The sequence below is a fragment of the Chiloscyllium punctatum genome, chromosome 25 (assembly GCF_047496795.1).
Source record: "Chiloscyllium punctatum isolate Juve2018m chromosome 25, sChiPun1.3, whole genome shotgun sequence".
NCBI lineage: Eukaryota > Metazoa > Chordata > Chondrichthyes > Orectolobiformes > Hemiscylliidae > Chiloscyllium > Chiloscyllium punctatum.
In genome coordinates, this window is record NC_092763.1 from 64,667,228 (window position 1) to 64,689,861 (window position 22,634).

Genomic DNA, 22,634 nt, shown 5'->3' on the forward strand with positions numbered 1-22,634 from the left:
ATTACCATCTCTTAATCTGTTAGTTATTCATAAAGTATTCGAAAATGTCATAGTGCTGTCAAGCAGCACCAGCTAAGCAATAACCTGTTCACTGATCAGTTTGGGTTTCACCAGGGCCACTCAGCACCTGACCTCATTACAGCCCCTATATAATCGTGGACAAAAGAACCGAATACCCAGGGAAGATTAAAGTTACTGCCCTTGCCATCAATGCGGCATTTGACCAGGTCTGACATCAAGGAATCCTACCAAATTTGGAGTTAGTGGAATCAGGAAAAATTCTCCACCAGTTGCACTCATACCTAGAACAAAGGTAGATGGGTTTTGGTAGTTGGTTAATCATCTCTGCTCCAGGACATCTCTGCTGGAGTTGCTTAGGATAAATATTTTCTATTCAGCTGTTCAAAAATGTTATGACATACTACCGGAGTAGATAAAAGTTGAATGTATCCTTCCTGCTCAAAGATAGGGACGCTACCACTGTGCTACAGGTGCCTTCAGTTCAGTGGTGTATATATTGTTAATCATCTTGTTCAGAGGTACTATTCACATCTAGAGCAGATGGGACCTGAACCTGAGCTTCCTGGCTCACAGTTGGGAACACTACAACTGCACCACAAGAGCTCTTAGTTCCTCAGCATTGTGTCCAAGACCCAACCATCTTCAGCTGCTTCATCAACAATCTTCTCTCCATCATAGGGTCAGAAATCCAAAAATGTGCAGTTTTGGTGAATTGGCCATGCTAAATTGCTCATGGTGTCCAGGGGTGTGTAGGCTGGATATATTAGTCAGGGGTAAATATAGAGTTGGGGAGTGGGTCTGGCTGAATTACTCTTCGGAGAGTCGGTGTGGACGTGTTGGGCCAAAGGGTCTATTTCCACATTGTTGGGGTTCTAATTCTAATTCAAGTGGGATTTTCACTTATGATTATGGAATGTTCAACACCGTTTGCTACCCATCAGATACAGAAGCAGTTCATGTCCAAGCTTGAGCTGAAAAGTGGCAAGTAACATCTGTGCTATTTATATGCCAGGCGATGGCATCGCAGTTAAACACAACCTAACCAATGTTCCTTGATATTTGGCATTACCAGCACTGAACGCCCCACTATTAACATCCTGGGGAGGGGGGTTGCAATTGATCAGAAACTGAACTGGACCAGCAAAAGTAGGTCAGAGGCTGGGCATACTCCAGCGAATAACTTATCACCTGATTCTCCACAGCCTATTGACAATTTACAAGGCATAAGTTATAAGTGTGATGGAATGCTGTCCACTTGTTTGGATGTGTGCAACTCCAACAGAATTCAAGGGACTTGGGAGCAAGCAGAACAAAGCAGCCAACTTGATTTATACCACATTCACTTCCTCGACTGCTGACACTCAGAAGCAGCATATCCCATTTACAAGATGGACCGCCGAAGTTTACTAAAGCCCTGAAAATAGCACTTCCAAACCCATGACCACTTCCATCTAGAAGGACAAGGACCAAAGATACATGGGAACCATGCAACTTCCCCTCCAGAGCCACTCGCCATCTTGGCTTGGAAATAACTCATTGTTTCTTTAATATCACTGTCAAAATCTTAATGCCCTCTCTCGTGGCATTGTGGGTCTACTGACAGCCCTTGGACTGCAGCAGTTCAAGAAAGCAGCTCGCCACTATCTTCTCAAGGACACTTAGGGGTAGACTAAACTCTGGCCAAGCCAGTGTTGCCCATATCCCAAGTGTGAATTAAAAGAAAGTCAGGCCATAAAGGTGAGCAGCGTAGGGAGAAATGATAGTCAGGCCGATGGGTCTCTGCCACAAATTATTCTTTCTTTCTATTAAATATTTTTAAAAATAGTTAATAATTATTAAGTCTATATTTAAATATGGTTTTGGTGGGTGGGGATATTGTGATGTTTGAATGTGGCTTGTTAAACCACTTTAATCTCAACTGGTGAAGTGGTAATGATGGAAATATTTGAAGCACAGTTCCCCATGAATTATTTTCTTGAAAGTTAAAGGAGCAGAATAAGCCATACAGAAAGAGAGGGATAAGTGCCTGTGTGTGTTAGGAGGTGGGGTGGGGTGACATGTAGAAGTGAGCGAAAGAGGTAAGTGAGAGAGAAAGGGGGAAAGGAAAACAGATTTGAGTGAGGAGGAAACCCTGGACTGAAATTCAACTCTTCTTTAACCCCCACTTATCTGTGCATTCCGCAGAGGCCAACTTGAAATGTGCCCTACCAAAGACGACCCAAGGTCAGCATTATTTAAACCTAACTCCTTAGCTCAACCCCAGTCAATGCACCTTCCCTCGTGATCATGGCAGAGCTGTTTTGTTTTTCTCTAGCTCAGCGTCTCAACAATAAAATTAAAATTCACTCTTTTATTGAGCTTTTGCTGCATCGTGTGTTTTAGTGGTCATTTCCAATAATTATTCATTTAAATGATCAATTTATTGTTTTTGAATTTTTTGATGAAATTTATGTTTAATATTGTGACAAGCATTATCCCTCTGAAATTTGCTCACGAGCCCTTGTTGGAAGAGAAAAATCAAAATGTGACCCTCCCCACAAGAATCACCCTGTTCTGGAATTAGGTCAGACTTCCATATCTAATTTCTTATGTGCAAAATGTAGATAGCAATATATTTTGGGACTAACTTAAATCTAACAGCCACTACTAAATGTTATGCAAAGAACACAGCAACTTCCCAACAATCCTTTTTGTTATAATTTGAACAGCTTTCTGTTTGACTTTGTTTTAAAACATTTCCAGGTATTTGGGGATTTCTTCGCTTTGGTAGCTTGCCATTGTTAAGGGTGATGCTTATAAATAGCAGGTCTTGGTGGGCTTTGTGAATGGCCAATCTTGCTGTCAGTAATTAAACACCAATACTGGGATTTACAGTAATATTGTTTGTCTTTTAATTTTGGCTTTTATTCAGGTAATAATCACTGTGGAAAGTTCCATGAGCTTGAGTCTTAGTATTCCCATGAGGGCCTTTGGACTCTGACAACACTGACCTTTCAAGCAGAGCTTCACAGTTACCCATTGTGAATTTTGCCATCTTTATAATGTGTTGCAAGAAATATTCCAATGTTTTAACTGTTTATGCAGAAAGTGAAACATGGTCAAAATCATTTGCAAAAATATTTGAATTGGTATTGTTTCCTTGTTTTTTTTTAAACTGGTTTTTGCAAGGTTTATGAAGGTTTGTAGCTCAGGTTGAGGTTTAGGGTGTAGGTTTGCTCACTGAGCTGTAGGTTTGGTATCCAGATGTTTCATTACCTGGCTAGGTAACATCATCAGTGGTGACCTCCAAGTGAAGTGAAGCTGTTGTCTCCTGTTTTCTATTTATATGTTTGTCCTGGATGAAGTTCCTGGGGTTTGTGGTGATGTCATTTCTTGTTCGTTTTCTGAGGGGTTGATAGATGGTATCTAGATCTATGTGTTTGTTTATGGCGTTGTGGTTGGAGTGGCAGGCCTCTAGGAATTCTCCAACCACAACGCCCATAAACAAACACGTAATCTAGATAACATCTGTCGTTAAATTTCTGAAGTGCATCTTGTAAATAGTACACATTGCTTCTGATGTCAGTGGTGGAGAGAGCAGTTGCATGTGGATGTGCCAATCAAGGGTACTGCTTTGTTCTGGGTGGTGATAAGCTTCTTGGGAGTGTTATTGGAGCTGCACCCATTCAAGCAAAAGGAGAATATTTCCTCCTACTCCTGACTTGTGTCTTGTAGATAGTGGACAGACTTTGGGCAGTCAGAAGGTGTTACTCACTGCAATGTTCCTAGGATCCTTACAGATACTAAAATCACTGTTCTTGTGTATATCTATGTCTTGAAGCTATCATACGTAGGAATGTTTCCAGTTATCAACAAAAAAGTTAAGGATCGCCAGTTCTTCTTTGCCTGACAAGCTTTTGAAAATCAACTTTTAATCTGAAAATCATGTATGGTGACAGGATATAGTAAGTCTGGGTCAGGCAAAGTGTGCGCTTTCTCTATACGTAGGGCAGTTTCTGAAAGTTACACTGAGAAAACTGCAAGTGTAGTTTGTGCAAAAAAGTACACCTGGATGAAACTTGAAATTTGGACCCTGAGAAATGGTTTTGAAATAAGCTGGTGCTAAGACCTTGAAGATATATGGCTTTATTTCCACTCTTATGTCTTATGGTCTTCTATCCAATGGGCATGAAGTATGACAAAAAAACCAAGTTTCTCAAAAAAATTAGATCTTTTCTTTCTCTTTCCCAATGTTGCTCACGTGTCTGAGAATACACTCTTTCTATTTTTGCTTTTTGTTTGTGTGTGCTGCTTTCTTCTTGCAGCCATCCCTTTTACGTGTGCTAGTTTGCTCTTTTTTTTATTGGTTCAGCTTTTTGTCTGTTTTTTGTTTCCCTCTGTCTCTGTTCTGATTTCCTCCACAGGGGGTAGCTTTTAGCTCACAGATCAAGAGTGAGCTGACCAGGGCACAGTTCAACTTTCAGGTCGTGTGAAGAGTCTAGCCAGGGCAGTGGGTCAACACTGGATAGTGGGATCAGTATGATACCACAAAATTTTAAGTCAGGTGGCTGGCATGTGGAGCACAATATGATATGTTGAAGAGTGAGAGGATTGAAAGGTAAATATGTATGGTAAGTATGCATGCTGATATCTGAAAGGTTTAAGAGAAATCTACTTGGTGTAAAAACTTGAAAGTAAAAGCATTTCATGCAAAGATTTATGTACTGATATCTCTCATTCTGTTCTGTATACTTCGGTGTGATTTTCATATGCTTGGTGCTGCCAGTGGAGGCAAGGAAGAATATTTACCCTGCATTTTTAAAGGGAATAAAGTATATTCTCTTTGGGAGACTACAATCTTTATTGAGGCTTCTACTGTCATTTGGAATGTTTTGGTACATTGGGGTAAAATGAATTGTATGCTTGTGTGTTAAGTGTTAGTCACTTCATCAAAGTCAGTTGCTCTTTAAATTTGAAGAGGTGATGCCCTCATTGTCTATAATATTGTTTTGGTGCATGACTAGGTACTATTTTACAGCGAAAGTAAAACTTATTTCTTCATTCACCATTTGTGGTGAGTGTTTGAAATGCTGGAATGACTACCTTAATTCTGGCAGGACAACAGACACTAGCTGCTTGCAATCTAGAGAATGTGAACCAAAATGTTAACTGTGAAGTAGCATCAAGTTTATTCTAACACATAAAATAATCCATTTGCAGTTTTTGATTTTTAGCCAAGACATATTCTTTATGAAAATGTAAGAATGTTGTGTGTGATTTATATCTGTGTGCAAGCTGCTTTAGCATCATTTGCTGTAGACATAATGCTTGTTTTCACAAGGCAAACCTATTTTCTAGAGTTTGCAGTATATGTAGTTATGATAAGTTTTGCCTGGAACGGTACTTGTTGGAGCAGAAAGATTTAAGTGGCTTAGAGAGGTATTTAAACGTTGAAAGAGTTTAAATGGGTAAGTAATAAAGAATGGCATTTGTTGATCAGTGAATCAGTAATGTTGAGTGTTCTTAGGCTAAGGATTAATATGACAACTAGTAGTTAGAAGTGCATTCTCATAAGAATTTACTAGAGTAAGATTAAGGCCAATCAAAGATAGTTGTGTGTGGAATCTGATGACATAGGGGAAGTGCTTAATGAATACTTTTTGTCAGTATTCACATTTGAAAAGGGCAATGTTAGTGAGAATACGGTGATGCAGGCTACAAGATTAGATGGGATTGAGGTTGACCAAGACGAGGTTTTAGCAATTTTGGAAGATCTGAAAATAAATAAGATCCCTGGGCCAGATGGGATTTAACTACTTATTCTTTGGGAAGCCAAGGAGAAGATTGCAGAGCCCTTGACTTTGATCTTTGTCATCATTGTCGCCAGAAGACTGGAGGATAGCAAATGTTGTTCCCTTGTTTAAGAAGGGGAGTCGGGACAACCCTGGTAATTATAGGCCAGTGGGCCTTACTTTGGTTGTGAGTAAGGTGTTGGGAAAGGTTATAAGATAAAGGATTTATAATCGTCTGGAAAGGAAGAATTTGATTAGAGATAGTCAACACGGTTTTGTGAAGAGTAGGTCATGCCTCACTAACCTTATTGAGTTCTTCGAGAAGGTGCCAAAATAAGTTGTTGAAGGTAAAGCTGGTGATGTAGTGTATATGGACTTCACTAAGGCATTTGATAAGGTTCTGTGTGGTAGGTTTTTGCACAAAGTACAGAGTTTCGGGATTGAAGGTGATTTAATTGCTTGGATCAGGAATTGGCTAGCTGAAAGAAGACGGTGGTCGTTGATGGGAAGTATTCATCCTGGAGCTCAGTTACCAGTGGTGTGCCGCAGGAATCTGTTTTGGGGCCATAGCTGTTTGTCATTTTTATAAATGATCTGGATGTGGGCGTAGAAGGATGGGTTAGTAAATTTTGCGGGTGACACTAAGACAGAGTTGTGATAGTGCCAAAGGATGTTGTGGGTTACAGAAGGATTTAGATAAGATGCAGAACTGGGCTGAGAAGTGGCAAATGGAGTTTAATGCGGAGAAGTGAGAGTTCACTTCGGAAGAAATAACAGGAATAGAGTACTCGGCTAATAGTAAAATTCTTTGCAAGTGTAGATGAACAGAGATGTCTATGTCCTGGTGTATAAATCCCTAAAGGTTGCCACCCAAGTTGATAGGGTTGTTAAGAAGGCATATGATGTGTTGGCATTTGTAGGGGGATGGAGTTTCAGAGCCACACGGTCATGCTTCAGCTGTACAAGACACTGGTAAGGCCGCACCTGGAGTATTGCGTGCAGTTCTGGTCACTGCATTATGGGAAGGATGTGGAATCTTTGGAAAGGATTCAGAGGAGATTTACGAGGATGTTGCCTGGTGTGGTAGGAAGGTCTTATGAGGGAAGGCTGAGCGAACTAAGGCTGTTTTTGTTGGAGAGAAGGTTGAGAGATGACTTAATTGAGACGTACAAAATAATCAGAGGGTTAGATAGGGTGAGAGCCTTTTTCCTCATGGTGAAGGCTAACACAAGGGACATAGCTTTAAATTGAGGGGTGATAGATATTAAGGGTGATTTCTTCATTCAGAAGTAACGGCGTGGAATGGCCTGCCTGCAACAGTAGTAGACTCGTGAACGTTAAGGGCATTTAAATGGGCATTGGGCATAACATATGGATAACAATAGAACGTTGTAGGTTAGATGGGCATCAGATTATTTTCACAGGTTGACGCAACATCGAGGGTCGAAGAATGTTACAGCGCAGTACAGGCCCTATGTTCTATGATGTGGCTACTGATGTCTAATCTTTTGAGAAATTTTAGATTTCACAAAGCTTAGTTCCTGTAGCAGAACATACTAAAATGTGTTCCTGAGATGACTCTGCTTTGTTTTAAAAAATTTCTGTTCTAGTTAGAGTAAGAAAGCAGAAATTAGACGGCTGCTCAGCTACCCCTCCGAGTGTCTCATCTATGATCTTCTGCAAAGTCCCATTGATGGGATTAATACCAATCATCCACCATTTACCAGAGGTGATCAGACTTGAGTAATTCATATGCCAAGTTTCCTGAAAGAGAGGCTTGAAAGGACTTTAATAATAGAAAATATTATTCAGCAGTAAAAGTGTTTAATTTACTTATTCAGAATGCATTAATTCTGCCCTGGTTAAGAAGGAAGATTGTTCTATGTTATTTGGTGTGTTTGGAGAACATCATTGTATTTTGCACGTAATAAAAATTTAGATTAGAAATTGTTGGAAAAGCATGTGCATTGGCTACAGAGGCTTAGTGATTAAAATTTGTGCCTCTCACAATGCAATCCATAAAAGGCCTGAGGGTATCAGTTTTAATTCCCAATCTATGTTAATTAACTAATCTCAACTGGGGAAGTAATTACATCATTGAGATTGGCCTTGGTACCTGTGTCCAGAAAGAGTTAAGCAGTAAGAATTGCCAGTGCTGCTCGCAATATAGACCATCTTGTTGGTAAAAAGTGTGCATGAGTTTAGATGTCAGGCTTGTCTATGGTTCATTTTTTTTAGTTGATTAACGCAATGCTGTTATGGTTCAAATGAATGATTAGTTAGCAGAGTTGTTGGATCCTGCACCATTGTAACCTATTAAGAGACAGTGCTTTCAAGAACAGAAGATGGACGCTCAATTTTGCTGAATCACAAATGAAAAGACAGTTTCTTCTCAGTGACTGTGACTCCTGGGTATAAGTCAGTCACCAAAATGTATGTTCCAATTTACTGGCAGTGTTCATGGTACTTGTCCTCATTGTATTTTGAAGGGGAAGTTACAGAAGAGGAACTTAGCAGGCGTTTACAGCAGGTGAAGGACGGCGTTATTCAGAACAACCCTGATACTCGGAGAAGTGAAGGCTCTGGTGACAACAGAGGTAGGCAATTAAATAGTGGTGCCACCTGTGTGGTGTATAAATTTAATGTAAGAACTCTGGCAGTTTTCCACTTGCCGTGTCTTTGGAGTCAACATAATATGCACGGGGCATAGAAGAAAAATATGTTAGCAACATTATTTAAGCTTACTGATGACAATACATTACTCAAATGTTACAATCTGATGCTTCTGTTTCCCTGGCAGGGCTTAACCATAAAAATTTTCATCCTGGAACCCTGTCCCTCTTCCTCCAGCTTGAAGTAGAATTTGGACAATTAACCTTTTTGACAATTTCTGTCTTCAGGACTAACTAATCGGTTTTGTGGTCAGGCTAAGTTTCCCACCAGTATCCATTCTTTCCTCTAAGTAACCTTTTGTTCTTCAGGAGTGCAAGAGCTGACACTGTCTCTTGCTCACTGTTCAAATTCATGCAATATCCAGAAGAAAAAGCTAAATTGTACCATCTCTGAACTGACCATCACATCTATATTCGTGCTTTCAAAATAAGATGTTTAACTTGAGTATCCTCCACATTTTTGTCGGATAATGCTTGGCTGGATTGGATGTGGAGGATTCTTAATTTATTAGCACATGGAAATTGTGACAATGTAAAGTAGATATTGCTGCCTTCTTTGAAGTCCCATCTTAAACCACTGAGCCTATTTATTTCACCATGGTTACCAAGGCTATGTTGACTTACTCTTTTTATGGTGTCCTTGCAAGTTGGCAAAATGTATAGCTTTTCCACAAATAATTCTCGTTGGTTTTAACTCATAAGTTGTTTTGGATTTCCAAAAACGGCCAGTCCACGATTTCTTTTTCAGGATTTCCACGCTGGAACTTTCTAAGGAATTTAGCTTTCTGGATCAGTTGGCAAAATCTGAGAACAAATGTTAAGGGGATAATATTGTCCATCTTGGTGCATGTCTGATTTAACAAAATGAGTTAATTGAAGATGTTGGCCTGTTCACAAACCTGTTTACAAGCAGGTGTTCATCCGGTCTTAAGGCAACAGTTATCAGTATCCAAATCTCCAAATGGCTAAATAGTTATTTGAAAAACACACAAAAGGGAACTGGGGCACAAAATTAGCACTTTAGCACAGATACAGTTGAACTACTGTTGTCATTTGTAAATATACTGCAACTAATACTTTCAAAGGACTTCTGAAGCAGTGCTGAACACTCTTGATATCAATGTTTGCCAGAGGCTGAAACACTGCAGAATACATCAACCCACTAAAATCAGTGATCTGTATGATTGGTAATAGAAGACTGAAAAAAGTAATTGGGCAAATTATGTTGTTGTTCAATGCTGTTGAACACAAAATTGATAGGAAATGCTCAAAGATGACAATTTTTAGATGAGAGTCACCAATCTTACAGTACCTTGTCCAGTCATGCAATATTTAAGATTTATCAACTTTTAGTTTGGCACTGGGGGCTGTTTGCTTGTTATTACTGTTGACACGTTAGACACCTTTAGAAAGAAACAATATTTATCAATGTAGTTTCACTCTGATTCTGGTCATTCCCAGAAACTTACCTCTAAGCCACATAGATACCAAAAACCTTTCATGCTATGCTCTTACCTGGATGATCCAAATACCATGTGAAACAACAAAGTGTGTTCCATCAAATACTGTTCCCCAGTTGTTAAAAGCTGATATCTTCACTCCTAATCAACCGATCTTTGAAGGCTGTATCCTTGTGAGCTACGAATTTCTATCTCCTCATGCTAAAATCCTTGAACAAGATGTTTGCTTCCTATCTGATGTGTATCTTTCTTAGAAAGCAAGGTTTGAATGCCCCCAATCAGATTTTTGTTTTTGCTACATATAACATGACTCTTCTATGTGGGGCAAATGACATCCTATGGCTGATGAGTGAAAACAATCTTCCTTTTGACCTTCTCAACTTTATGTATAAAAACCTTTGACATGGTAGGCTCATAGCAGCTCCCTCCAAGGCCTCTCCACCTTCCTCACCTAGAGAAGGCTGCATTTGCTTGTTTCCATTCCTCTCCAGCTCATCAAGGGGAGAAAATCGCCAGCAGTATCATTTTTCCCTATTCGCCAAATTATCTTTGGTTTTCCCCAAGGATCAATCCTTGGCCCCATCTTGTTTCTCATCAGCATGCTGCTTCTTCACATCATTGGAAAATACGGTGTCAGTTTCCACACTCAGTTCTACCTCACCATCACTTTTGATAGCTCCTCTCTCCATTTTTAAGGATTTTGTTTACAACCAGTAGTAGCTAAATAGAAATTTTCTTGAACTAAATATTGAGAAGACGAAAGCATTTATTTTCAGGCCCCACCATCAAACTCCCGTCATTGGTGATTTTGAGCCTGAACCACATTGTTCACAAACTTAAATGTCATTTTTGATCCTCTGACCACCTCCTACATCCACAGCACATTAAGATAGCCTGTTTCTAGCTGTAAAACATTGTCCACATCTGCCCTTCCATCACCCATCTGCTACATCCATATCTTTGTTAGCTCTGGAATTGACTACCGAGCACTCCTGGCCACCTCCCGTTTTCTACCTTCTGTAAATTTGAGATTATCCAAATTCTGCCCATGGCCTATGTTGCCCCATCCTATTCAAGCATCTATGCTTGTTCACCTATGTGTTTGCTGGTTCAAAACATTTGTTTGCAAAACTCTCATCTTGTATCAGACCCCTCTATGATGTCAGCTGCTCCATATCCATAATCTCCTCCAGGCCAAAAATCCTCTTGAGTATCTGTGCTCTTAATTCTGAACTCTTGAGCATCCCAAACTTTAATAACACTATCTTTGGCATCAGTGGAAACTCTGGAATTCCCTCCGTAAATGTTTGTCTTTCTCTATTTTAAGATCCTCCTTAAAACTACCCAGTTGACGAAGCTTTTGGCAATTTAGACAGCATCTTGCCTTGCATGGTTCAGTCATTTTGTTTCTCAATGCTCTGTGAAGTGCCTTTAGATGCTTTACTGAAGTAAAGGTGCAATGGAAATGAACGTTGTTGCTCAAGGCAGTATCTTTAAATCTAATCTGTCCAAGCTTGTTAATTTTGCCCTCAAAAGCAAGGTTATTCAATTTTACTTATGTTTATTTATCCCTTAATGTCAGTAAAGAGCCTTAAAGATTCTTGACAATTTTACCTCATTTGTTGATTGTTAGTCCATCAAAAGCTTTTTTTTAATTCTCAAAACTGTGTACTTGAATAATTCATACAGATACTTGCGCATACCTGCTGTAAATGACTATAATTCTGCTTTATTACCCATGCTTACTGGAACAATGCTCCTTTTTGTCAAGATATCTTCAGAGCTTCCCTTTTCAGTTTTGCTGAAGTGGCTTCTCAAGTTTATCTGTTGTACCCAAATTGAGTGTGTTTTTCATGTACCTACAGCTGTTTCTTGATCATCTTCCCAACTACATTGATCACATGGATCTATCGTTCTCTGTTTTATTCCACTAACTTTACTGGTAATGGTCCAGGTCTTCACTCCCACAGCTACAATGTCGTTTATTATTGTTATACTTTCCCACTCTGCTAGCACTGACACCATTGTGCATCTCTACTTTGCTCTTGAATGATCATCTTTTAGTTTCTAATAACTCTTTTCTCATCCCTTTGATTCCAATGGCAGATCTCTAGCAGCACGATATTGATATTCTGCTTCTAGAATGTCTACTGTGTCCACTCAAACTTTATAACTATCACTCAAGTTGAGTGCTCTTTTTGTGAGTGCCCATAGCTGTATTCAACATTGCAAGTACCTCAATTTACTTCTGGGTTTGCTCTTCTCTGACATCTCCTCCTTGTTCTTCACTTAATGAGTAATATGTTTCTCTTTGCATGAATAGCTGAAAATGCTTTTGTGTAAGACTGCCTTTTTAGGTGGACATAAAGCCATTCCTGATCACCTCATTGTAACCTTCATTAATTGCCTGCGATTTGTACAAAGTATGCAGGAGCAGAGAGTTCTTGTGGAATGTGCAGAAGTATTTGTAACTGAAGGGGCAAGATAAGAATGCTTCTTTGCACCTTTGAACTAACTTATATTGTTGAGACCCATGTACAATTCCCTTGACTTCATTTCTATTAAACTGCTGATCAACCATTTCTCCCTCTGACCCCCATACAAGTTGGCATTGTAATTGTTTCCTTTCTTTGAATGCAGTAAACTTTTTCTCAAGCTTCCCATTGATGCCCTATTTCTCTGAGAAAGGCCCTTGATTCTTGCAAATTACCGCCCTGTTCCCAGTCTTCCTTTCCATTGTAAAATCCTTGTGTGTTTTCATCTCCTAGGTCCATTTACAGTATTATGGTTAGCTGTAACTAAAGGTTGCAGAGGATTGAGAAAGAATGTCCTGAAGTCAAAAAAAATACTGTTTGTAACTTTTGATTAGGGACATTTCAGATGCTTTGTCATGGATGGTGACGTGATTGGATGAATCAAACTTAGCGTTGCAGGAAGAGCAGAGATTTGGGAGGCAATAGTGTGTTCAAGAACTTGGGGAGGAAAATATGAAAAGAAACCTAGCTTCTACATAAGCTAGATTGGACTTAGTAGAAAGTGTGGGAGCATGGTTAACTGCATCCAGTACAGTGTTCTAAATTAATTCCTCAAAAAATTTGAGGTGGTTACAGTTCTTGAGATTATACAGGCAATAGGAGACAAGCTAGCAGCTGTGGATGTGAAAGATGACTAATTTTATATCGCTATTTAGGAATGTCATTGGAGATTCTGGTTCAGTTTCAAAAGACAAAGCTGTCGGTATAAGGACATGCCATTTGGCGCCAGTCTGGCACCCAAGGTTTTACAAAGTGCCTGTCTGTACTCACAACACATCAAGGATGCCACGTTTATCTGCATTGGATGACAGATTCATCAGAGCACCTTGGAGTCCACTGGCATGGCCATGCAGCAGGTAATCAATACAGTCCAGGAGTCATAATCAATTAATGTTCTTAAGAGCATTATCTTGAACTATCTGGCTGGTTTGTGCTACTCCGATTTTGGTTTTCTTTTTATTGAGATAATTGGTTTCAATGAAAAGCTGTCTACAAATATTTGGCTGCCATTTCTGTGGTTCTCAAACCTTGCTTGCAAGATTCCATCAAACTGTTCAACCAGTGAATGTCCATTTCTCAACAGGTAAGGATTGACCAAGCCTTTGCTCTTGATCTGACTTGGTGGTCACAATGATAATGATTATGTCCCTGTCTGGATGGATGGCCCAGTTATAAGGGATTGGGCTTATAGCACATGGATAACAGAAAAGTCCACTGAGCACATCATCCTTGGGATTTGGGATGATCAGGTTGACTATGGAAGACTTCCAGTTTTTAATATGGGGTAAGTTAATATATGCATGACTGGACAATGTCACATCATAAGCAAATAGGGAAAAGCCTTTCAGTACCCCCTGCTTAGATGCAAACTGCAAAGGTTTTTAAAATTAATTCACGGGATGTGGGCATCGCTGGCTAGGCCAGCATTTATTGCCCATCCCTAATTGCCCAGAGGGCAGTTAAGAGTCAGCCACATTGCTGTGGGTCTAGAATCAAATGTAGGCCATTCTTGCCAGGTAAGAAAGGCAGTTTCCTTCCCTAAAGGACATTAGTGAACCAGGTGAATTTTCCAACAATTGACATCAGTTGCATGGTCATCATTGGATTCTTAAATCTAGGGTTTTTTTTTAAAATTAAATTCAATTCCACCATCTGCCATATCGGGATTTGAACTCTGGTTTCCAGATCAATACTGGGGTCTCTGGGTTAAAAGTCTAGTGAAGATAGCGCAAGGCCATTGTCTCCCCCTAAGTAATGCTCATACACTTAAATTTCTTACTTCATTGTAATGACTCAGCTTGTAGGTTTAATGAAATGCAAATAGAAAACACTCAGAGTATTCAGTCTGACAACATCTGTGGAGATCTTCACCTAGTGAAGCTATAGTACAGGAGTATGTATACTAAGCAGCAGAAGCTCTTCTGCAGTGAAAACCGTATTAAGTAGAGTTAAGTCATTCCAAAACCACAGGTCAGAGTAAAACTTATGAATGGTGGTGGACAGTTAAACAACTAAGTGGCAGCATAAGTATCCGCATGCCCAATGAATGGGGAGCCTAGCACATCAGTACAAAGGACAAAGTTGAAGAATTTGCAACAATGTTCGGGCAAAAGTGTCATGTCTCCTCATCCTTCTGAGGTTTTCAGCATTACAAATGCAGCCAATTTAGTTCACTCGATTAATGTCAAGAAACTGCCAAAGACATTGGATATAAAGGAAAGGTTATGGGCTCTGATAGCATCGCAGCAGTCATACTGAACTTTGTGTTCCAGAGTTAGCCATGTCCCGAGCCAGTCTGTTTGAGTGACATTTGCCTGGTAATTTGCAAAATTGCCGAGGTAGGTCATTTTCCTTAGAAAGAAGGACAAATTTAACACGGACAGTTACTGCCTCATCTGTTGACTCGAGTCATCCACAAAGTGATGGGAGATCCCCATCATCAGTAACATCAGGTAGAATTTGCACAGTAACAATTGACTCGCTGTTCAGTTTGAATTCTTTCACGGCCATCTGGCTCCTTACCTCATTACAGCCACGATTTTAAACTTGACGATCTGAACTCTGTAATGTATGAGTGACTACCCTGACATCATAGACATACAATATAAAAGTTAGGTGCATAAAGTAGGCCACTCAGCCTTTCAAACCTTCTGTTCCATTCAGTAAGACCACAGCTAATTTACATATTCCACATTTCTGCTAGTCAAGAATCTATCTACAGCTACTTTAAAAATATTCAAAAACTGCTTCCTCCGCCTTTTTTTCCATAGACCGGAGACCATCCGGTATGCTTTCTCCTAATATTGTCAGTTGTAAATCGGCAACCCCTTATTTTTGAACTGTAGCCTAAGCTTTAGTTACTACCACAAGGAGAAATATCTTCTGCACATCCATGTAACCAACACCCTACAAGATGTTGTAAATTTCAGTAAAGTCACTCTTGTAAAACTCCAGCAGAGACAAGCCCAACCCATCCAGCCTTTCCTCATAAAACGGTCCACTTGTTCCAGGTGTTGGTATGGTAAACGTTCTCTGAACTGCTTCCAGTTCATTTTTACACCCTTTCCTTAAATATAAAGATCCATACTGTATGCAGTACTCCTGATGTGGTGTCAACAATGCTGTACAGCTGAAACATGAGCTTCTGACTTTTATTTTCATATCCACTCATGACAAATAATAACATTCAATTAGTTTTCCTAATTATCTGCTGTGCAAACATATATTAGCATTTTCATTCCGCCTGCCAAAATGCCCAGTTTTACGTTTGGTCACATTGTACTCTATTTCCTAGATCTCTATTCTTTTGTAATTTCTATATGTCCTCTTCACAACTTATGTTCCTATCTTACATACCACCAAATTTAGCAACTGTACATTTGGTCCCTTCAACCACCTCATGATTCATTGTAATACAATTCCCAATTGCATCTTTCAGAAAGTGACAACAGCAGATGCTGCAGAAGTCTGAGTTGAAAGGGTGGTGCTGGAATAGTACAGCAGGTCATGCAGCATCTGAGGAGCAGGAGAGTTGATGTTTCCGGCATAAGCCCTTCGTGATGAAGGGTTTATGTCTGAAACATTGACTCTTATAGAGTCATAGAGATGTACAGCATGGAAACAGACCCTTCGGTCCAAACTGACCAGATATCCCAACCGAATCTAGACCCACCTGCCAGAATCCGGCCCATATCCCTCCAAACCTTTCTTATTCATATGCCCCTCCAAATGCCTCTTAAATGTTGCAATTGTACCAGCCTCCACCATTTCCTCTGGCACCTCATTCCATACTCATACCACCCTCTGTGTGAAAAAGTTGTCCATAGGTCTCTTATATCTTTTCCCCCCTCACCCTAAACCTATGCCCTCTAGTTCTGGACTCCCTGACCCCAGGGAAAAGACTTTGCCTATTTACCCTATCCATAACCTCTATAAGGCCCCCTTCGGCCTCCGAAGCTCCAGGAAAACAGCCCCAGCCTGTTCAGCCTCTCCCTATAACTCAAATCCTCCAACCCTGGCAACATCCTTGTAAATCTTTTCTGAACCCTTTCAAGTTTCACAACATCTTTCTGATAGGAAGGAGACCAGAATTGCACACAATTTTCCAACAGTGACCTAACCAATGTCCTGTACGGCTGCAAAATGACCTCCCAACTCCTGTACTCAATACTCTGACCAATAAAGGAAAGCATACCAAACGCCACCTTCACTATCCTATCGACCTGTGACTCCACTTTCGAGGAGCTATGAACCTGCACTCCAAGGTCTCTTTGTTCAGCAACACTCCCTAGGACCTTACCATTAAGTGTATCAATCCTGCTAAGATTTGCTTTCCAAAAATGCGGCACCTCGCATTTATCGGAATTAAACTCCATCTGCCACTTCTCAGCCCATTGGCCCATCTGGTCCAGATCCTGTTGTAATCTGAGGTAACCCTCTTCGCTGTCCACTACATATCCAATTTTGGTGTCATCTGCAGACTTACTAACTGTACCTCTTGTGCTCGCATCTAAATCATTTATGTAAATGACAAAAAGTAGAGGACCCATTATCGATCCTTGTGGCACTCCATTGGTCACAGGCCTCCAGTCTGATAAACAAGCCTCCACCACCACCTCTGTCTTCTACCTTTTGAGCAAGTTCTCCCTGTATTCCATGAGATCTAACCTGGCTAATCAGTCTCCCATGGGGAACCTTGTTGAACGCCTTACTGAAGTCCGTATAGATCACATCTACCGCTCCGCCCTCATCAATCCTCTTTGTTACTTCTTCAAAAAACTCAATCGTTTCTTCTCTTCTGATGCTACCTGACCTGCTGTACTTTTCCAGCACCACCCTTTTCAACTCCCATTTATATCTTGCCAGCTAGAAAAAGATCCACTTATTTCCTATTAGCTAGCTAGCATTCTATCCATTAAGACCATAAGATATAGGAGCAGAATTGGGTCATTTGTCCCATCAAGTCAGCTTCAATCATGGCTGATGTGATCTCTGCTTTATTCTGCTGCCCTCTCCCCATAACCTATTTCTGTCTGAAATACTTTCAATTACATGGCCTCCACAGCTTTCTGTAGCAGTGAGTTCCACAGATTAACCACTCTCTGGCTGAAGAAATTCCTGCTCATTTCCTGAGGCTGTATCCTTGGGACCTAGTCTCTCTGGTAGAAACATCATCTCCACATCCACTCTATTGAGGCCACTCCATGTTCGGTTGCTTCAATCAGATTCCCCCCCCCCATCCTTCAAAAATCCCAGAGTCCTCAACCACTCCTTATATGGCAAACTGTTCATTCCAGGATCGTTTTTGTAAACCTCAGCTAGACCCCCTCCAAAGCCAGTGCATTCTTTATTAGCTACAGAGCCCAAAACTGCTCTCTATTCCAGATAGTTTGTCCAGACCCTTAAACATTTCAAAACTACATGTCTGCAGTTGCATTCTAGCTTTCTTGAAATGACTACTAGCATTGCATTTGCCTTCCTATCTGCTAGCTGAACCTTCTTAACTTTTAAGAGAATACTGAACTAAGATTCCCAAAGTCCCTTTGTGCTTCAGATTTCCAAAGCTTTTCCCCATTTAGCTCTATTCTACTGACCAAAATGAATAACCTCTTACTTTCCCACGTTGTATTCCATCTGCCACTACTTTGTTCACTCTCCTAGCCAGTGCAAGTTCCTGATGAAGGGCTTTTGCCCGAAACGTCGATTTTCGAAGCTACTTGGATGCTGCCTGAATTGCTGTGCCCTTCCAACACCACTAATCCAGAATCTGGTTTCCAGCATCTGCAGTCATTGTTTTTACCAAGTTCTCCTACAGCCTCCCTATATCCTTAACACTGCCTTTCCATCCACACCTCTGTGTCATCTGCGAACTTAGCAACAATGCCCTCTCTTCTTTCATCCAGTTTGTATAATGTGAAGAGTTGTAGTCCCAACACAGAGCCCTGTGGAACTCCACGTGTCATCGGCTGTCATTCTGAAAAAGACTCCTCCTTTGTCCCTACTCCCTCCCTCTGTCAGTCAGCCAATCCTTTATGCCAGCACCTTGTCCCTAACACCCTGGGTTCTTATTTAGCAGCCTCCTGTGCAGCACCTTGTCAAGGGCCTTCTGGAAATTCAAATAGATCACTTCCACTGGCTCTCCTTTGTCAAACTTGCTCATTACCACCTCCTAACAGAGTTGTCAGACGTGACCTCCCCTTGATGATGCCATGCTGACTCAACCGATTTTTACCATGCACTTCTAATATTTTGTACTTTAATCATTAATGCTGTTCTTATAATTTCTCACCTCTACCTGATATATTTTCTGAACTTGGATCATTTATCTCTATTGAGCTCGTGCCACCAATAATTAATATAACCATCCCTATATTGTTTTTTAGCCTCCTGTTCTTTCTAAATGTCCTGTACCCATCAAGCTTCAGGTCTCCTTCTATACCATCATGCAGTCAACTCTGTGCGATGGATATCTGATAGCACAACAGAAATAAGTACAATTAGTTCTTCTGTCTCATTTTGAATGCTGTTAGTGAGATATTGAGCCTTTAATTTTGCTATTTTTATTATTTTTATCACCTGGCTTTTGATTTACATTAAGATATATACTCACTAATTTTCCATCACACTCTAAATTTCCCATGTTAATACCTTGCTCTCTCTCTCCTTTATTCTTTGGTTTACCAAATCTTCCCAGATTTGATCCCTCGTCCTCACTATTTTGTTTTACGCCCTCCCTACTGACCTCGTTATGATGCTTGCTAGAGCACCTGTCCCAGCACAATTAAGTTACAGATTGCCTAGATCTGCAGATCCTCTGTGCCCAGACCCCACGAACCTTAACCTATGTCTCCCCCACCAGTGTTTGAGTCATGCATTTATTTCTCTAACCTTATTTCATCTACCCCAGTTGCTCGTGGCTCAGGTAATCATTCAGAGATTCTTTTCTTTGAGTTCCACTTTTTAATTTGGAGTCGAGTAATATCTCCCACTTGAGAAGCAAGATTAATGAGAGAGATTAATGATGATGGTGAAACTGTTTTTGATTGTTTTAAAACCCCATCTGATTCATTAATGCCCTTTTAGGGAAGGAAATCTGCTGTCCTTATCTGATATGGCCTGCATGTGACTCCAGACCCACAGCAATGTAATTGTCTTTCAACTGCCCTGTAAAATGACCTCTCAGCCCACTCAGTTGTATCAAGCCATTGCAAAACCTCAAAAGGAAGAAACCGGGCAGAGTGCCTCATATTGATTTAAACATTAGAAATGACAGCAGCAAGTTCAGCGATATTGATCCAAAGTCCTGCTAACATCTGAGGGTTAGTGCCAAAATTGGGAAAGCTATCTCTGTCTAGTAAGCAACACCTTAAAATTGACTAAGATATGATTCCATGACTGTGATTATGTCCTAGTCATCACCATTGCCATCCCTGGATATGCTTTGTCCCACTGTCAGGAGAGACCCAGCAGAGGTGACAGCGTAGTAGTATACAGTTGGGAAGGAGTTTCTTTGGGAGCCTTCAACATTGACTTCAATCCCTGTAAAACTTCATGGCACCAGGTCAAACGTTGTCAATGGAATCTCTTGATTACCAAGTGTTGCCATCCCTTAGTTGATTAATCAGTAGTCCTCCAACTGAACACTGCTTGGAGGATGTCTGTCATCAATGGATCAGATCTAAATTCTGCATCCTGCCCTAACACGTCCACTTGTGAATGATGGTGGGCAATTGAACAGTTCACTGGAGGAGGGGGCTTCACAGATATTCTTAACCTCAGGAATGTGGGAGCCCAGCAATCAGTGCAAAAGAGAAGGCTGAAGCATTTACAACAATCTTCAGCTGGAAATGCCAAGTGAGTCATGTTGGCAACTACCAGAGGTTCCCAGCATCACAGCTGTCAGTCTTCAGCCAATTTAATTCACTCTACATGATATCAAGAAACTACTGAAGGCACTAGATACTACAAACTCTGTGTACCCTGACAATATTTCAGCAATAATGAACACTTGTGCTCTTGAACCTTCCACACCCCATTTGCTGAGTTTTCTGATACAGCTACAACGCTAGCATCAACCTGGCAAATTTGTTCAGATACATCCTGTCTCCACAAAGGAGGAAAAATTCAATCAGCGTAATGGCTGCCTCATCAATCACGTTTTGATCAGTAAAATGATGAAAGGATTTATTGACTCTACTATCAAACAGTACTTGCTTAACAACAACTTATGTACTGATGGGCAGATGGATTCTGCCAGCGCCAGTCAGCTCATGGTCTTATTACAGCTTAGTCCAAGCATGGACAAAATTCCAGAGATGAGATGAACGTGACTATCCTTGACAGGCCATGTTTGAACAAGTGTGGGATCAAGGAGCCATAGCAAAATTACAATCAATGGGAATTAAAGAAACTGCTGTTGGCAATCATGCTCAGCAACAACAACAAAAACTCCCATCTTCCTTTGTGGAGATTTGTTGCTCCACGACATCTCTGCATCTTCCTCAAAGTAATGTCTTCGGCGCAACCATCTTCAGCTGCTTCATCAATGACCTTCTGTCCGTCGTAAGGATAGAAATGGGGATGTTCATTGATGATTGCGCAACGTCCAGCACCATTCATGATGACTTGTGCTGACGCAATGTGTTCAAATCCAGCAAGACCTGGGCAACATCCAGGCTTGGGCTGAAAAGTGGCAAGTCACATTCACACTGCATAAATGACAATGACCATCTCCAACAAGAGAGAATCTAGCCATTGTCCTTTGACATTCAGTGGCATTGCCATCATTGAATCTTTCACTATCAATATCCTAGGAACTAGCAATGGTGCGGCTTGTGTAGTCTCAACTTATTAATTTTTAATAAATAAATACTGCTACTCAAACTGTACTGATAGTAATGAAACTTTACATTTTGCAATAAATGTCCTGGATTTTAAAAGATAAGGTGATTGCACATAATATTGCCAAGTCGCCAATTATCTGTTTCAAATGATGTCTCCAAATGTTATTACTATAATACAATTTGAGGTTTGGTGTGCTCAGACCTGACCTCCTGCAGGTTCTCTGACACCCCCTGTGCAGACAGTCGTTTTCCTTAATGCTGATAAAGTTAGAAAAGGAACAGAGCACTTCACTCCTCTCCTCATCTGACTTCCTTACCAAACTTGGTTTTGCATACACTCAAGGCAATATTTGACCAAACGTGACCCCTCTTAAGCCTAGCAAAATTGAAGTAAATGGAAATTGCAGGGTGGGGAACCCTCCACTGGCTGTAGGCATATCGAGCCCAAAAGAAGATGTTTGTGGTTGTTGGAAGCCAGTCATCTCAGCCTTAGTGTAAAACTGCAGGAATTCCTCTGAGTAGTGTCTTAGGTCTGACCATCTTCAACTGCCTTATCAATGACTATGCTTGCTCCTTTTAATAATTAGAACGTTCTTTTACAGTTCTGCAGTGTTAATATGAATGCCCAAATTAGGAGCAGAAATAAATGATTTGCCTTTTCAAACCTGCACCACCTTTCAACAAGATCATGCCTGATTAGTTTGTGACTCAAATTCCATATTCCCATCTACACCAAGTAACCTTTGATTCACTCACCTAACAAAAATCTATCTACTCCCTTAAGAATATTCAATGATCCCACTCTCATTTTTTCTACGATAGATAGTTCCAAATTCACAGAACCTTCTGAGAGAAAAAAGGCATTTTATTAATCTCTCCTGAAAGGATGATAAGCAAAACTCCTAGTTCTGGGCTTGCTCCCACAAAGAAAACACTGTTTCAATATCCACCTTTTTGAGACTGTGGTCACCTGTCACTCTTCATGTCAGTGAATGCTATCGCAATCTGTCCACCCTTTCCTCGTAAAACAACCTATTCATTCCAGGTATAAATGTGATAAAATTCTTTTGAACCTACACCAATTTATCCTTCCTTAAATAAAGGCACCAAAAGTACACACTGTATTCAATGTGTCATCTCACCAATATCCTATGTATAGCTGAAATGTAAAATTTGCCCTTCAATGGTCAGTTCTTGTGATAAAAGACAGCATTCCATTAGCTTTCTTTAGTTATTTGCTGGTACTTCATTACATCCTGTTTACAATATAATTTCCTTATCTTTGTGTCATCTTCAAATAGTTGCCATGCCTTCGCTCCCCTCTTTAACTGCA

General features: G+C 40.4%; 1 protein-coding gene across 2 annotated transcripts in view; it reads left to right on the forward strand.

Annotated features, from left to right (window-relative positions):
• rlim (ring finger protein, LIM domain interacting) overlaps window positions 1–22,634 on the forward strand; it is a 55,454-nt gene that overhangs the window by 23,691 nt on the left and 9,129 nt on the right. For both annotated transcript variants that reach the window (XM_072595433.1, XM_072595434.1), the window contains exon 3: window positions 8,282–8,389. In XM_072595433.1, coding sequence (XP_072451534.1) covers window positions 8,282–8,389 — 108 coding nt within the window. The remainder of the gene's footprint in view (window positions 1–8,281; window positions 8,390–22,634) is intronic.